Genomic DNA, 18185 nt, shown 5'->3' on the forward strand with positions numbered 1-18185 from the left:
AGGACTGGGGAAGCAGGGGAAGGTGTGACCCTCATTTGCTCCTGAAACCAGGGAGATGGGGGATATTCCTATATTTCTACCCAGGCTTGCTGGATAATCCCATGGGCTGGTGCATGTATCCCATCGATGTACCATGCTTTGACTCCTGGTGGGCACCAGTGGTGCAGGGACAGCAGACACTGACAGCCCCTTCAGGATCCAACTGTTTAATTAATGCCAGATCAACTGTAAGATTCGTATCTCTCCCCCATAATTGGAATATATAAGCCACAGGGCTTCAAAACCTGATGGTGTCAAAGGGGAATCCATGTCTCTCAGGCTGGAAGGAGCAGAAGTGGCTGACAGGATGGGGGGGATGGGCCTGGAGGTGCCACTCACACGTGCCTGTGAACCTTGCTCCATTCCAGGTTGTCTGTGTGGCTGTTCAGAATCCTGCATAACTAGGATTCCACAGGACACCAAACAGCATCAAATCTTATTAAATTCAAGATGGGGCTCAGGCCTATTAAGCTGATATAAATACGATGTCAACACTATTATGATGAGATAAAGAATTCATAGCATAAAAAGATTAAATTCATCATCAAGGGCTGGCAGTGGAGTGGCTCAAATTGTAGAACACCTGTCTAGCAAGAGTGAAACCCTGCATTCAAACACCCCAGTACTGCCAAAAAAAAAAAATTCATAATCAAAGTTAGATAAAGCTATTGTGACCAAACCAGCCTAGTAGACCATTCAGGAAAGTGTCAAGTAGGCAAAGAGCTAGAGATCTGGATCACCACAACGGCAACAAACAGCAGAGTCAAGAGCAGGTCTGAGGACCCAACCTTCTTTCCAAGAAAGATCTTTTTGTAAGGAAATGATATCACAAGGGGATATGGAATGACCTCAGAGAAAGGAAGAAATTCCACTTTCATGTTTGTGCAGGCTGGGAAAACAAAATACAATGTTTCAGGAGTTTTCTATAAATTGAAAGGTCTAAAAAGTAAACACTACAGAAAACTATGTTAGCATGTACCCAAACACAGGACAAATGAAAAGAAAAATGATCTCTTAAATTATGTCTGTATCAGGGAGGGCAAACAGAACAAAACAGCAGGAAATTAAGTAAACAAAATAGAAACATCATATCAAAATTTAGGGATCACTGCCAAGCAGTACTGTGCTGGGGGAGGGGCACTGTACTAAGAATAAACATTAATGATAAAAAGAAACAGCATGTCTACTCTCTGGAATTTCAGAAACTGAACAAAGTAGCCACATAAGTCTCACTCAGGGGAAGTAAAACACCAAACCCCAGAAACAAAAGAGAAAGCAAAGCAACTACAGTTAGCGTATCTTTTAACCTAATATTCACATGCAAAGGGAAGGGAAGCCTTACTGACTGTACAGTTTCTGTTGCAATCTGAGGACTGAGCTGCTGCGTACTGATTCTACCTCGCACCCCAGGCAAGAAGAGCAATGGCAGGCTCATCCCATGGGAAACATTAGCCAAGGCAGGGAGCACAGTGTCCAAGAGGCAGCCCACATGCCATGTGGCCTAATGCCTAGCTCAAAGTTCTAAGAGTTCATGTTCCTATATTATGGAGGGAAAAAACCAGGGTCCCACAGACCAAGGCTGTGACAGGGCAGAGGCAGAGCTAAAACAGAGCTTACTCCCCGCTTCATGCCTGTCAGAACTGCTACCTGGTAGCAAGGGGATCCTAGACTACCAAGGGCTCCTGAATCAGTAAAAAGGGAGATGCCCAGTGGGAACCCTGCTCTGTCCAGATGCCACCTGCCTACCCGAAGTCCTCCTCTCCCCTAAGCCTGGGCTGCCATTATGGGAGCTATTCGGGTCATAAGCACTACTTGCTCCAGCTCTGATGGAGGCCTAGGGGAGGAAGAGGAGGACAACAATAGCTATAAGCAAAAAAGCAAGAGGATGCCTAGTCCCAAGGAGGGACAATAATCTCCAGGGTCACTGCACTTCACAGTTTGTCCCATTAGAAGATCAGTAGCTTCTCACAGAAGGCATTAGTTCCTATCACAGCTGAGAAACTGAGTTCTGAGAACACGTACCTCCATAAACATCTCCCCAAAGGAGTCTGACAGAAAAAGCAAGAAAGAAGAGACTAAGAAGCCAGAGGTGGCAAGGTCTGGCCCCTGCCTGTTCTCAGAATCTCAGGGGGATACAACCTGAAATTTCCATTCCCAGGGTGGGAAACCTGTGGCTTGAAATTAGGGAGAAGGTCTATTAATTCAGATCAGGATGAACCAGGTCGTGGTGGTCCCAAGCCACACCCCCTTTCTCATGGATATCACCTCCCTCCCAGCACACAGCTCCTGCCTCCCCAAACATGGGATAGCAGAAGCAACAAAGCATCAGGTGAGAGGACCAAATCCCCAACAGGGACCTGTCCATGTGTGGATAGGAGAGAGGGGCTCACTGTGGCATCCCCAAGGAAGGTGGAAGCACATGCCACAAGTTGACATCAGTCTGCTGCACGATTCATAGGGGCTGCTGGGTGGTAGACAGGCAGTTTGGACTTCTGGTAACCTGCACCCATGGGCAGCCACCTGAATGCACCATGGTGTGTCTTGTTATAGGCAAATTAGACCTCAGTCTTAACAATGAGGACTGTAACCAATAGAATCATCTAGGCAGCAGCCAGTCACTCCAGAAATGTCCACCCTTCGGTGTCAGAGAAAAATATAGCCTGGTCTTAAAACAGATCTCGGCTCTCACAGTGAACCACTCCAGTTCCGACAATGGGGGGTTCTCCAGGCAGCCTCTAGAGAAGGAAGGATCCACCAAGCTCCCACACAAAGAACTTCTGAAAGGCTGAACAGAACCCTGCAACTTTTCTCCTGGCCACATCTCAGAGCCAGGGTGTCATAAGGGGTCCAAATGGACTTTGTACCACTATCCACCCTGCTAACCGCAGTGGCCACAGTATCTTGGCCCAGTGTGGGAAGTCAGGTGGCACCACAGAGAAACATTTTGCCCTGGACCCTGGCACAATGGGTCTGCATGCTGATGCCCCCTTCCAAAGCCCCTGCAGGCTCCTGAGCACAGTTCAGGGCATCAGGTCAGCAGGGAGGAAAAGTCCAGAAGCTCCCCCAGAACAAAAGAATATCCTCCAACTAATGCCACCCTTGGCCAGTGCCCAGTCACTCCAGTTCACAGATGCCTGGGGAGGCTCACACAGAGGCAGAGGCACGGCCAGCCAGTCAGACACACATGACATGGGGCAGGGCAGCACTCCTTGCATGAGAAGGGCCAGACCCATCCTGGGGGTACTGTACCCACAGAGTCTATGTCGGTACAGAGGTGGAGAGGGTGAGCATAAGCCCAACAAGCGGTATCTGCTCAGGAAGAATCTGTGGAATGAATGGGTGACAAATCTGGGGACACAGCTGGGAGGTGATGGGCCCCACCACACCCAAAGTGTGTGGGAATGGTAGGTCCAGAGATGGACAGATGCTGGAGTACTGGGGGTGCAGCAAGCTCCAGGGGTACTAGGTGGATAGCATTTTAAATTCCTGTGGGGTATCTCCTATTTCCTGCCTCCCCCTCCAGTGGAAGGGGTCAGACATTCAGTGACAGAGTGGCAAGAGCAGCTCCCAGAGCCACCATTCCCCTATGCCTTCCCTGTTCCTACCCAGCACCCCTTAGGCTCATGCACACTGCAGGCTTCCCAGGACACAGGACCCTGCCATGGTCCAAATCATAAATGGTGGAATGGGGAGCTTTCAGAACCCCACTGTAAGCTCACCCCCGGTATAGCTGGGGGCTTCCCACTTGTCTTCCCACAGGATTATTCCAGAAGCATAAACACTCCTGAGATTGATTTAATCACCATAGGTGCAGGCAGACCCAGACATATGGACCTGCCAACTCACCCAAAAGGACCCAAGCAATACATCATATGAGATCCTACCACATCACCCCTCAGTCAGCTGCTCCCATCACCCTCATTGGGTGAAGGGGCTCCAGGAAGGACCTCCCTGACCAACTTCTCCTCCTTTTGTTCAAAGGGCACTTCCTGAACAGACCCTGACAGCAAAGGACATGGACTCCAGGGCCTATGGGAGAGGACAGAGATCTCACCTGATCCTCACAGCAGCCCTGCAAAGTAGAACCTGTTAACACCCCCATTTCACAAGCAAGCAAACAGACTCAGCAAGGTCAGATGATTCACCTGAGTGGCGCCACCATGGTTTCTCACTTCCAAAACCATCTAGCTCCCAGAGCAGGGGTATCCAGGGAGGAGAAAGAGGTTGCTAGGGAGGGGGCATGAGGCAGATCCAGGCCCTGAGGAACCAAAACAGTCTCATCTGACAGGTAGAGAAAGGGAGCAGACCTATACCCAGTCAAGCAGGAGCCCGTAAAGGCTACAAAGTCCCTAGGAGAGGGCAAGGGCTTAGTGGGAATCAGGGCCAGATGGGCAGAGTGCCCACCTACCTCTGCCACACCTCACAAGGCAGGCATCATTTGTCAATCAGACCCATGCCTCAGGCCCACCCTAACCAAGCCCCTCCAAAGACCCACCTATCCTACCCATGGCCAGAGGCTGAGGGAGCCGGCCTGCCCTTCCCACCACATGGCTCCCTTTCCCCCTAGGAGCCCAAAACTTGTGACTGTGGAAATCCTTAGGATCAGGGGCCCTTGAGGCACCCAGGGAATACTATGGGCTGACGGGGCTGTCTCTGGTCCCATGGCCCCTCCTCTGTGAGGCCCATGTCAATCTGCAGTGGCCGTCCCATTGCCAACTGAGAACCCCAGCTGCCCTGGGCAGTGTCCAAATGCTAAGCTGCTCTTAGAAAACTGGGGATTCGCCCCCATACAGGAGGGATTTAGCTGGAAACGGGCACCATTAAGAGAAGATTACACCCTAATTGCCCTGGTGTCAGCAGACAGGCTTCCGGCCAGCTGAGCCCTGGGGCTGCCAGAGGTCCCCATGGACCCTGGATCCCCTTCCCAAGGACACAGTGTACACTCTTGGGGTCTGGAAACCAGACTTCATCTTCCACAGCAGATGGCTGCCCCACACAAATCTTCATTCAACAGCCTGGTCAGGGGAGGAGGGGTGGTCTGGGACCCCTGCAGGGAGCTATCCAATTCACATCTGTTCTGTGCCAGCAAAGGATGACTTGGCGGGCAGAACAGCCTGGGCCAGACTGGACTGGAAACCACAGGAGAGTGGGATAGCGGCCAGGTTTTCTTCTCACTTCATTGCTAGCCCTCATCAGATTTTGTCACTTCATTAGCCTGTTTTAGGAAGGGACATCAGCAAAGCTCTTGGTCAGCAAGTAGCAGGAGAACCCAAGCTTAGGCTATCTCCTCTCAGGCACCAGCATTCTTCCCACCACAGGACCCATGACAAAATAGCAGCCCAAGGAAAGATGGTCACAGGCTGTGATGACACAAATACAATTGTCCAAAGGTTCTGAAAGGTGAGTGGGCCTATGGGAAGCACTGCAGCCAGGCACTGGTGCCACAGGTGCCCTATGCCCCAGGGCTGAAGAGGTTAGTGAAGGCACCCTGGGTACACAGGGTCCATTTACAGCTCTGTGCCACAAGGGGCTTTCAGGCTCAGACTAAGGGATGCCGGGACTCCATTTGTCCTAAAAACAGAACAAGCCCAGCTGTCTGGTTTCCCAGCCCCTCAGGTCTTCATGGGTCGCTCAGGGGACACTGCAGGCCATTCTCATGCTGTCACATGACCCTCAAACATGGTCATCCTGGACAACCTCTGGCAGTGAATACTCTGGGCCACGTTACAGTCTGCTCTGGCTTAACTAGTCTCCCCACCAAACTCATGTTGAGGCTCAACTGCTCAATGAAACAGTGTTGGGAGGTGGGGCCTCCAATTATTGGGAGAGGTCTGGGTCACAGGAGTGGAGCCCTCATGAATGGATTAATATCTTTCTCGGGGGAGTTCAGCCCCCTCTCTTCTACATGCACCTGCTTGCCATTCTATACCATGTGGACCTCACCAGAAGCTGCAAACTGGTACCATGCTCTTGAACTTCCCAGCCTCCAAAACCATGAGCCTTCTCATGGTTCTTCTGTGCACCCTCACCCCCCCAAAAAACCAAAAAAACCCAAAAACCTTCCTTTATAAATTACCTTGATGTCAGGTATTCTGTTATAGCAACAGAAAGTAGACTAAGACATAGTCCTTAAAGGAAGGGAGCCTATGGAGATGGGAATAGGCAACTGAGGTCACTGAACAGAGACAACTTATGGAGGGCAGTAGCCTGAACTACGTAGTGTCCTAACAGTAAGATGGCGTTTCAGACTCCAGCCAGTGCAAGCAAGGAGGAAGGCATTCCATGGTAGAGTGAAGCACAGCCAGAGAACGGGGAGGAGAGGAAATGTGGCCAACAGCAGCTGGGATGTTCAGACATGGGACAGGACACCACAGCACAGGAGACCTAATATGGCCTGCCCTAGATTGCAGAGTGCCACCTAACTGACCACAGATCCACAGGTGGGTTCATACAAAACTGCCTGAACACCAGTGATGGGGCAGATATAGGAGAGAGGTGAGGGAAGTCATGTCAAAGTGGAGCTGGCCCTAGGACTTCTAGGGAGGGCCTGGGATGTGGGGAGCCAGACCAAGGGGCAGAAAAGGATCCTCAGAGGGAAAGTGGTGGCAAGTACTAGCAGGGACTCAGAAACAGCGGGAAATGACAGTGGAAGCATCTGACTCAGAGGCAGGACAATCTGTCACCCTTTAGGAGGGACCCAGCACTAGCCCCTGTCTGTGTGAATGCCCATGCAAAACTCAAATCTGGACTGACCAGCAGCTGACTCTAGACCTCCTCCTTAATGGCTGCTCTGATCAAAATGCACATGGCTCAGTTACCAGGACGGTTTACAGAAGTGAGATCAACCCTAAGCTGAGCCCAGGGAGAAGGAAAATGACATGGATAAGACTTGTCCTGTGGACAGATTTAGAATCAAGAGCAATGGGATACACTAGAAGAGAAATACTACACATCTTATGAAAAATTTAACCAATGCTACTAGGTGAATTTTTTTAACTCATGTAAGTTCTATTACTTTTTCTCAAGATTAAAACAAATAAGCACAATTATCAACTGACAATGACCAACAGCAACCCCACCAGTCTGGTGTTGAAGACCTTAATCTCTGGCAAATCCTGATTAGGAAGGTTGGGGGGGTGGGGAGAGAAGAACCCAGGCCCTGGTTCCCACAACATATGTGCTTGTAAAAATCACTGCATTGTACAAAATAACACAACAAAAACCACAGGGTATCAGGGAAAGATAAGTTAGGGGTACAACTTCATCAGTGACACATTAAGAAAGAGAAAACTGCCAGGTGCCAGTGGCTCACGCCTGTAATCCTAGCTACTCAGGAAGCAGAGATCAGGAGGATTGTAGTTCGAAGCCACAGTAGCCTCTCAAAATAGTTTGAGAGACCTTATCTTCAAAATATCTAACACAAAAAAGGACTGGTGGAGTGACTCAAGGTGTAAGCCCTGAGTTCAAGCCCCAGTACCACAAAAAAAAAGAAAAGAAACAAAGAGAAAACCTAATAAAAACAGTAAGACATTGTCAAAACAGTAGGATATTGGCAAAAAGAATAATCACATAGCTTAATGGAACAGAACAGGGAGCCCAGAAATAGAGCCATACAAATACCATCAACTGACCTTTGATGAAGGAGCAAAGGCAATTCAGTGAAGGATAGTCTTCTCAACTAATGTTTCTGGACCTACTGGATACCTATACCCAAAATAATTAGTCTAGACACAGCCCTTGTACTCTTCACAAAAGCTAATTCAAAGTGGACCACAGACCCACATGAAAAATGCAAAACTAGAAAAGAAGAAAAAAAATAGAAGGAAACCTATGTGACCTTGAGTTTAGTTATAGAATTTACAACACCAAAAAACATGATTCACAAAAGCAAAAATCTCCTTAAAATCAAAACCATCTGTTCTGCCAAAGACACTGCTAAGCAAATAAAAACAAGCCATACTCTGGGAGAAATTATTTGCAAAATATGACATATAAAAAACATATAAAGAACACTCAAAACTGAAAATTAAGAAAACAAGCAACACAACTTAAAAATGAACACAAGACCAGAACAGATATCAAATGGCAAATGAGCATACGAAAAGATGCTCTGGGCTGCAGATGTAGCTCAGTGGTAGAATACTTGCTTAGCATGCATGAGTTCTTGGGGTTTGATCCTTAGCATGACCAAGAAACAAAAAAAGTGAAAAGATGCTCAGCATCATGTTTCATTAGGGAACTGCAAATAAAACAACAAATTCCACTCTATACCTACTAAGTCAGCCAATGTCCAGGACACTGACAATATCAAATGCTACCAGGACTGTGGAACAACAAGAAATCTGTTGCTGCTGGTAGAAACAGAAAATGAGCCAGCTAATAAGACTAGCAATCTTACTCTTAAAAATTTACCCAAAGAATTTAAAAACCTGTCTACACAAAAACCTACATATGAAAGTTTATACCAGCTTTATTCATAATTGTTGAAAACTGGAAGCAACCAAGATGGCCTTCAATAGGTGAATGGATAAACTATGGTCTACTCATACAATGAAACATCACTGTAAATTTCTTTTTAGGTATCAAGCCATGAAAAGTCATGGGTGAATCTTAAATGTGTAACTGTTAAGGAAAGAAAGCAGTGTGGAAAGACCACATACTATCTGATTCCAATTACGTGACATTCTGGAAAAAACAAAACTATAGAGATGGTAAAAACATCAGTGGTTGGCAGAGGCTCATGAGGGGTAGGGTTTGAATAGATGAAACACAGGGAATTTTGCAGGGGGGCACATTATGGAGTTTGAACTTGAGGCTTCATGCTTGCTAGGCAAGAGCTCTACAGCTTAAGTCAAGCCTCCGGCCCAGGTGACTTTTTGGGGAAACAATTCTGTATACTAGCATGGCAGATAAATGACACTAAGCATTTCTTAAAACCAGGTAATTCCAAAAACAGACTGAATCGATGTATGCAAATTTAAAAAATCATTTAGTGGAACAGGGGATCCCAAGATGGAATGTTGAATGTGACAAAACAATCTAACTGTACTTAAAATGCCTAAAACAACCTCAGGAAAAGAGGTGAGGATTTAAGCAACTTTGGGATAAAGTGGACTCCATAAGACTAAGGCAAAAAGAACTATACAGAAATCTACTGGTGTACAGGTTGACAATTCAGACACTGCTGTGACGTGAACTGGAATGAAACAATTAAGTTATTGCATGGCAGTAGTGGGAGCCAGGTTGGAGTGGGAGGTTAGACATAAACAAGGGCAGGTGGTGAGAATGCTCCATGTGGTGATGGATTAGAGTTATTAGAGTTGGATACGGCAGTGTGGATTCATGTGTAACTAAATATATATACAGAAGCTACATACAGGGATATTCAATATGTGTATAAACATGGGTTGGTAGACACACGTGTATCTCCTTGCTCTGCAGTGCCTAAAATCAAAGACACCCTAGTACAATGAGCACACCGAGACTAGATCTTTGTTCCTAATGCCTTTTCCATTTAAAGGAACCAGGGCTTCTTGAGGGGAATGACTGATTGGAAGACCAAGGCAGGAAATACAAAGATGACACTGGACCATCTTCCAGTGTCAGAAAGTAAACAGTGTTATTAAAAAATATATACAAAGTCACAATGATAGAATATGTCACAGGGGAATAAGAGCCACCTGAAAGAGCTCTTGATAGCCAAAGCTGGGCAACATATGCAGCAGCAAGATAAAGTAGCATTGCATAAAATAATCCAATGTATAAAATAAACTTCCCTGAGTTTATACTGATTAAATAAATGGGGGTAGGAGAGAGGAATGAGGTCTCCCATTTTTTAAAAGTTCAAATAATTTGCAAACAAATTTCCTTCTAAAAAGTACAGAACAGAAAGGAGGGAAAAGAGTAACTTTAGAGTAGAGAAACCTGACAACCGCTATCCATCTGGTAACCAAGGTCAACAACAACTGTGATGCATCTTGTTAATAGTATGTACCTGATGTGTGATGAGACAGGCCCTCTACTTCTATGATCTTCCTCCCTCAAACACATCATCCCAATCTAATCATGAGAAAAACATGAGACAAATAGCAAATGAGGGGCATCTTACAAAACACCCAACCAATCTTCCTTAAAGCTGTCAAGGTCATCAAAAAGGGGGAAATCTGAGAAACAGTCACAGCCAAGAGGTGCCTAAGGAGAAATGATGACTAAATGTAATATGAATATCCTGATGGGACCTTGTCTAAGAAGGACATTAGATAAAAACTAAGGCAATCTAGATAAAGTACAGACTTTAGTGACAATCCTTGATATTGGTTCATCAATCATAACAAATATACCACACTAATGTCTGATGTTAATAACAGGCAACTGGGTGTGGGAGATATGGGAATTTTGTACTATCTCTGCAATTTTTCTATAAATCTAAAGTGGTCTTATATTCACTTATATTTTAAATAAAAAGATATAAATGCTAACAATATACACGCCACTTTAACAATGTGCTGAGGGGTTTGCTAGTGGATGTATCCCGGGCTGGCTGCTCTGGAGCTGGTGGGAAGAGTGTTTTCGCAAACAGGATGGGAAGCGTACAACCACATGTGAGTGGGTATGTCCTGTGTATTCCCATAGCGCAGGTCAATGGGGGTGCAGGGGTGTGTTTACTAGTGTCTTTCTAAGGATGGAAATGCAGGCAGGCACATGCAAAATTCTCATTACGATCAAATTGTTCCCTCACATATCAATCATTCTGGAACAAATGTTTATTTCCTCATCACCTTTCTCCATGCTGGAGAACAAACCCAGAACCTTTGGCATGTTAGGCAAATGTTTTATCACAACCCCAGCCTGTATTTTCATTTCAAAACAAGCATTAGAGAATTGAATGTAATACACAAAAGAAAACTGGTTTGGTTCAGTCAGTAAGCTGGAAATGCAAAAGTGAAATACCATTGTCTCAGGTCACTTAATTAATTAATTAATTTAGTAGGACTGGGATTTGAACATAGGGCTTTGTGCTTACAAAGCAGCACTAGCAAAGCAGGTACTCTAGCTCTTGAGCCACACTTCTGGTTCATTTTGCTCTGGTTATTTTGGAGATAGAGGTCTTGTGAACTAAAAACCTGGTTGGCTGATCTCAGTCTCCCAAGTACCTAGGATTACAGGCATGAGCCACTGGTGCCCAGCTTCAGACCACATTATTAGGACACCCAGGGAATCAATTCCTCATGAATTGATTCATGAACATACTGGTCATCAACCAGTCCTGGACCTCCACAACTGCTCCGTAAGGGCAGGGCAGAGCAGCACAAGATGTAAGAAGGAAGGACAGATGAAGTGACCAGGGATATCAGGCAGGGAGCAGCATATGCCTGCAGGGAAGCTCAGCTATAACACCATAACCATTACCAAAGTGAAAAGCTAGTCCAACTGCAAGGCCTTCAGGAATAGCTGACTTAAAACAAGGAAACTAAGGCAGGGTCAAAAGTCAAGCCAACAGTGATCTGGTCAGTGCTATGCTAGAGACAGAGTGGGCAATCGGTCCTCACTCTGACCTTGGTGTCTTCATCTACAGGATGTGAACTATTCGGAGAGCACTGGACATCTCAGTGTGACAGTCAGGACACACCCACTAAATGACAACATCATCCCAGGTGGATACTGTTGCTCAATAAAGGTTGGTATAAGGAATGAGCTGGAATAGGTGACTATGAGACAGCAATGCAAGATACAAGTCATCTATCAGCTAAAGGAGGCACCCTAATTTAAAAGAAAAAAGCCAGGCGTCAGTGCCTCATGCCTGTAATCCTAGCAATTCAGGAGGCAGAGACCAAAGGATTACAGTTTGAAGCCAGCCTGGGCAAATAGTTCGAAAGACCCTATCTCAAAAACGCTCAACACAAAAAAGGGCTGGCAGAATGGCTCGAGTGGTAAAGCACCTGCCTAGCAAGCGTGAGGCCCTGAGTTCAAATCCTATTATCAGCCCCCCCCCCCAAAAAAAGAAAAACGGAAAGAAAAGACAAGAGTTGAGTGCCTATGAGGAACAGATAAGGTGGAAACCTCTCCCTGCTGGGGCTTTCCATAGCACAAGGACAGGGATGGGAACATGGAGAGCTTCCAGGGCTACTCAGAGCACTGTGGAAAAGGTGACAGGACCAATGCAACATGCAGGCCTTACTTGGCTCTTTACACGAACAAAACAACGCTAAAACAAAATTTATGAGTCAAATTTGGGAAATCCAAATGCTCCTTGACAGCAGACAACATTAAGGAATTGTTAGGTTTTTATGTGTAAAAAAATCAACTATGGTTGTGTTTTGTAAGACAATGACTACCATCTCAGCAACTCAACTGATATCGAAGCAGCCACAGAAGATGAACTGAGATACAGAAGACTGGCCACAACTACAAGCCGCAGGGGCAGGCAGATGCAAAGGCTCACCAAATCCCTCTCTCTACATTTAGGCTGTGTTTAAAACTAAAACGTATCTCTTTTTTTAAATAACTGCTATAGGTGCATCCAGTGTCCCCTGCTTTATGGTGTCTGTGTAGCTCACAGACTTCTGGGAAGAAAAGCAGACAAGGAGAAATGTACAGCATGTATCATTTATTCACTGTCTGCACAGGCTTCACAGAGACACTGCACTGCTCTGCTCTGTGTTCTAGGGTTCCTAAAATGTACAATCCTAAAACACAGTAACTTCTAAAATAGAAGCCAGCCCCCGTCCTCCTCAATGTCAGGCATCTGTCCTCCAGTCCCTCAGCCCCCATCTCTCTGACTACGTCCTATGGCAGAGCTGGCCTGGCATGAAAGGGCAAAATTTGATCCCAGGAGGAAGCTTGGCATCCACGTGCCCTTTCCTGCTTTGGGGTGGGCTCAAGGGACCTCACCTGAACATGGGACAGCCTGGGGTCTGGTGCCAATATCTCACCTGTCAGAGACTGCAGGTTCCTGGTCAGTCCTGCTCACAGGGCCACTATCTCCAACAACTCGCACACTGTCTAAGAAGGAGCTAAATCTTTCTTTACCTCCATGTGCAGAGCAGCTGATCATCTGTTCCACATATGTGGAGAAGCAGGCCTGACTGATGAGGGCCCTGGCCCAGCTGACAAGGACAAATCTGGTCTCCACTCTCAAAGAAGGGCTAGGGTCACTGAGAGATAGGGAGGCTGAACAGAAATCCTACATGAACCTGGGCCAGGGCTCTCACCGAGGTTGGATGTTCAGACCCAAGGGAAAGATAGTGAATGCTCAAGTGTTCCCAGAGCACTGGGCTGTGGTGACAGGCACCATTATTAACTCACTGTGGCCCAGACAGGCAGCATGGCTCATCTAGAGCTATACATTTTCTGAGGGTCCATGAAGGGTCCAAACTCCCTCTTTGGCATCAGAGTGTGGAAACCACAGGGCCGGACACCACCATGTACAATTAGCCTCCTCTCCTGTCCAGGCAATGCCTGGCTCCCCCAGGGCCTGCAGGCTCCAGCACCAGGCCTGGGCCTCCCTCTGGCCCCACCTGCTAAGCCTCAAAACATGCTTGGCATCCCTAAAGGCAGGCCCGCTCTGTCACAGCTGTGCCAGCTGCACGCCCAGTGGAAGGTGGCCAAGGCCACACCTCCACATGCTACAGGGCTGGCTTGGAGCAACCATCCACTTGCCTGGGGCAAATTTTCTGCCAAATACAGGTGCCTAGTACCCAGGCCCTTCAGAAAACAGCACTAAGGCCTGACATAGGAGCTCAGGACATTTTAAAAGTGGAAGGGCCCTTTATGATTCCTTCATAACCTCCTGCCCCACATTTGGTTGTTGGAAAGGGAGGCCCAGAAGGGCATCACCCAGCAGTCAGCAACAAGAGAGAGACCACACGGCCATTATTTGGATGCCTGTATTTGCCCTTCCCCAACTGTTGGACCCCAGGGAGCACTTTCAATGCCTCAAGGATTTGCAAGCTTCTTCATTCGGACAACAGATCACTGATACCACCTGGCCCTCTAAAGAACCTTGGGTCTCCAGTGCCTCCCTTCCAGCCCCAAAACCCTCTGCTCAAGAAATAGAAGCAAAAGAGTCTCTGGAGTTAAAGGAACAAGAGGATCCCCTGCTCATTTTACCTGAAGTCAGGACTTTTCCTTCTCTGAAAGCAAACACTCTTAAGAGGCTGGGCCTCACTTTCAGTAACTCTGTAAGACACCAAGCAGTGGACCTCGACATGAGTCTTCTGCTAATCCTTGTATCCCCCTGCCTCGTCCAGTGACCCAAGCGCTGGGAACAGCAATTCAGGTAAATCCAGAAGGTGACAATAAGGGGAGCTTCCCAGAAAGAAGTGTCCAGGCTTGAAGGGAGGGTGGGACTTCTGGGAGGAAGGGCAAGTGTGAGCCCAGGGAAAGGTAGGATGGCCCTGCAAACCAGCAGGGTATGACACACAGGGCAGTCCTCAGGAGGTGACCATGAGAGACACTCAAGACTGAGCAAGCACAGGGATAGGGAGGAGCTGCAGGTACCACAATGAAGAGATCAATCGAGGCCTGAATGAATTGGGAGCAAGGCTGACAAAGTACTTGCTGTGTGCCGGGTGCCGTGCCCGGCCTGATACTCAATTCCATCCGCATGCACCTCACAGACAAGAATGGTGACTCTCCAGAGCTTGGCACCATCAGAAGTGACACAGCAAGGCACTGAGGGTGTCCAGACTTGCTCTTGAAGCCCAAGCCCAGGTGGAGAAATGACTATTCCTAGACCTCTCGGATAAGAACCACATGGCACCCAGACTCAATCCACTCACCTGTCTCCTAGAAGCTACAGTTGAGGACACAGCACTCAGGACCAAAAACACCTTGTAGCTGACCAAAGTCCAACTAATTCTCTTCCCTACCATACTTGAGGAAGGGGAGAAGGCACAGGATGACTTTTGACAGATGTGGTCCTTATTGAGTGACTAAAACAAAAAAAAAATCACTAGCAAAATGGGCCACTGGGCGTCCTCCCCACCTACAGGCCTAGCCAACACCCAGGCCATGGCGTCAGCAGGACCCAGGCATTCCCTCAGGGAGAAAGGCAGAAGGACCAGCACTGACTTCACTCACCCATACTGCAGACCCTCCTCAGCTGTGGTCATAAACCCACTTGCCTAGGACCAGTTAGCCAGTTTCCTGCCCTCAAAGATCATTTTATGTACAAATGCCGGCAGGAGTATAAGCAACTCCATTTACAGCATAGTTTGTTAGTAACTAAGTCCACTTTAGTTTAAGAAATAAACTTAGAAGAATTAGGTGGTTCACCTCTCTATGAGAGAAAGCCCTCCTTCCCCCGAGAAAATACTGTTTCCTTTAATCTTGGTTTTCTTAAATAGGAATTAATGTTTTCAAATACGACACTGAGCAAAATTAAACAGGTAATAAGAGCCTGTGCTGGCACAGGTGTGAAGAACAGGCACGATGCTGTTAGGTTGCAAACTGGCACAAACTTTTTGGCAGCATCTTCTGAAACTGATGCACATTCCTCTAGACTCTGCTTGGGTCTATGAGCAGAAATCGTATCCTACTTTACAAGGGGAGAGGAGCAGTTGGTCCAAGGCCATGTGGCCAGTATGCAGAGAAGCCAAGAGGTGACATTAAAATAAGTGGATGTGCAAAGAGCACCTACAGAAATGGTTACACCCTCTTCCCAATTCTGCTAGGGACTTGCCCTCCAGATAAACGCCACAAGATTATGCCATGATTCTTCCCTGTGCCAAAAACAACTGTGCCCACTATAGCAAAGAGCTGACAATTGAAAGGCCCCAAACTGAGGACCAGTTGGGTAAGCAAGTCTCTTCTCACAGCAGACACCATTGAAGGAGAGCCCTTAATATAGAAGGGAATTATGGGATCTGCCTAGGAGGGGTTCTTATGCACTCTACGGGAGGGGGAAGACTGCCTGTCTGTTCAGAGGGAGAGCAGTTTAATTGACAGTGCTGAGGAAGGGAGGCAGGGGGAGGGAGGAGCCCTACCATGGGAGACCAGAAATGGGGTGAGGACACACCATATTCTCTTGGCCTTTGGATTTCCTCTGTCATATCCACCTACCTCAAGATGGGGACCCTTTCAGGAGGGGCCACATCCATCCCTCTTGTAGATCCAGTGCCAGTGGAGGCTGGGTTAGAGAAGGTGCCAATACACACTGACAGACAAGTCTCCAGGTCCTTAGGATTACATGTGAGGACCCAACTCCCAGAAGGGCAGTGGTTTACTGGTGACACCCCAGCACCTCACTGCCTAGGCTTTGATTTAAGGATTAACTCACTCTTTCCTCTCCAGTATCACGGAGGGGGTCCTACTGGTCTCCTCAAGAAGGCAACAGAATCTCTAAAGAGTCCAAGTACCTGTCCAAAGATGGCTGGAAAGAGAGGTGCCAGAAGGTGAGCCCTGTGACCTACAACCAAGACCAGGACAGAGTCTGATGGAGAAGGGGCATATCGTCAAATAAACCAACAGGCTATCTGTCTGACCCCACCTCAGGCTTTTCCAAATATATAAATCTCAGAAAAACCCTTTCAGGGCAGGCAAAGCTGCACCCCCATTTTGCAGAGAGGGAAGCTAAGGATCAGGGAGGTCCTCTGTTCACAGCAACATCACTAGCAAGGAGTGGGGCCTGGGTCCAAATCCTAGTGTGTTCACCCAGAAAGCACTTCCTCCCGACCTCCACCACAAGGTTGGAGAGGATGGGAGACACTGACATCTAAATCATCCCAGAGAATGAATTCCCAGGTCTCTCCTACTGCTGCCTCCTACAAGCCCTCGGCCAACCTGGAGGGTCTAACCTCTCTCCCCACAGAGGGAATTACAGACCATAGTTTCCCTCCAGGAGGAACAGAGACGTCAGTGAGGGGAGGGTCAGGGAGAGAAGGCAGGACAGGAAGTGGGCGAGAGAAGCAAGCCATGCATCCCAGCCGGTGGGAGGGCAATCAAGGCAATGATGAAAACAGAGCGCTGACCAGAGAGGGGCTACTGGGGGACCCTAGCTCGCAGCAAAGGTCAAGTGCCACCCGAGTCCCTGACTTCTTTAGACCTGTATCCTTGCCCCTTCAGGGCCCTCACGGATCGAAACGAAACGAGATGAAAACAGCTGCGCCAAAAGAGGGGAAGTGACTTGTCTGAAGGTGACAGAGCAGTGGCCACCCCAGACTCAGGCTCAGTCTTTCCCAGCAGGTCACTTGCGTCCGTTTTGCCTCAGCTTCTGCCCACCCACCCACACCCACACACAGACACACACCCAGGCCAGCGATGGCCACCGCAGAGCATCAGCCCTTACGAAAAGGACCGCCGAGGCCCGCAGAGGAGCAGGGTGGCTGGAGAGGGAAGCTTGCAGGGCGCCAGGACCCCCGCAGCGGCCGCGGGGCACCGGCCTGCCGACCAAGGCCGAGCTCGAGTACTCGCCCAGTCCTAGAGCCCCACGCCGGGCAGGGTGACCTAGCCCCACAGGCCCCAGCCCCGGCGGGGTTCGCGGGGCGGGGGTGGCGGCTCACCTCTTTGAGCTGCTCCATCTCGCTGCGGATGGCCTCGTAGTCCACCTCGAGCTCCTCGAACTGCAGCTTAAGCTGGTGCTTCTCCTCGAGCACTGCCAGCCCATACTCGGCCGCCTGGATCTTCTCGCGCGTGGTCTCCGCCAGCTCATGCGACAGCCGCTTCACCTCGGCGCGCAGCCACTCCGGCTGCGCCTCCATCACCAGCCGCGCGTACTCTTCCTCCTCAGACGGCGCGGACATGGTGGCCGCGCGCCGAGGCCGGCTCCCACCGAGGCTCCCACAGGCCGGACCCTCCACAGCCGCCTCCACCCCTGCCGCCGCCCAGCCCCGACGGCCGCTCGCGCCGCCGCACTGCTCCTCCCTGCCTCGCGCAGGGCACACTGGGGACTGCAGTCCCGCTGAGCACAGACTACACAGCCCATCGTGCCCCGCGCCCACTCAATCGCGAATGGTGATTGGTTCGCGTTCCGAGGAGGGCAGGCGTTCGACGCCGTCGCGAAGGCATCGCCGCCCCAGGCATTGTGGGGGCTGCAGTCCTGACTTCGCGCCCACTATATCGGCCGTTGTGCCCTGTGCGGGCTCAGCTCCCAGCCATGATTGGCCCGCGCTGTGACATCACGATCAGAGGTTTAGGCGCCTCCCTGA

General features: G+C 48.7%; 1 protein-coding gene across 2 annotated transcripts in view; it reads right to left on the minus strand.

Moving 5' to 3' along the window:
* The window catches only part of Bicd2 (BICD cargo adaptor 2), a 44236-nt gene extending 26349 nt beyond the window's left edge, over positions 1-17887 (minus strand). For both annotated transcript variants that reach the window (XM_074052503.1, XM_074052502.1), the window contains exon 1: positions 17541-17887. In XM_074052503.1, the coding sequence (XP_073908604.1) occupies positions 17541-17780 (240 nt within the window). In that variant the 5' untranslated portion in view covers positions 17781-17887. The remainder of the gene's footprint in view (positions 1-17540) is intronic.
* Between the last annotated feature and the right edge of the window lie 298 nt (positions 17888-18185).

The sequence above is a fragment of the Castor canadensis genome, chromosome 13 (genome assembly GCF_047511655.1).
Source record: "Castor canadensis chromosome 13, mCasCan1.hap1v2, whole genome shotgun sequence".
Classification (NCBI taxonomy): domain Eukaryota; kingdom Metazoa; phylum Chordata; class Mammalia; order Rodentia; family Castoridae; genus Castor; species Castor canadensis.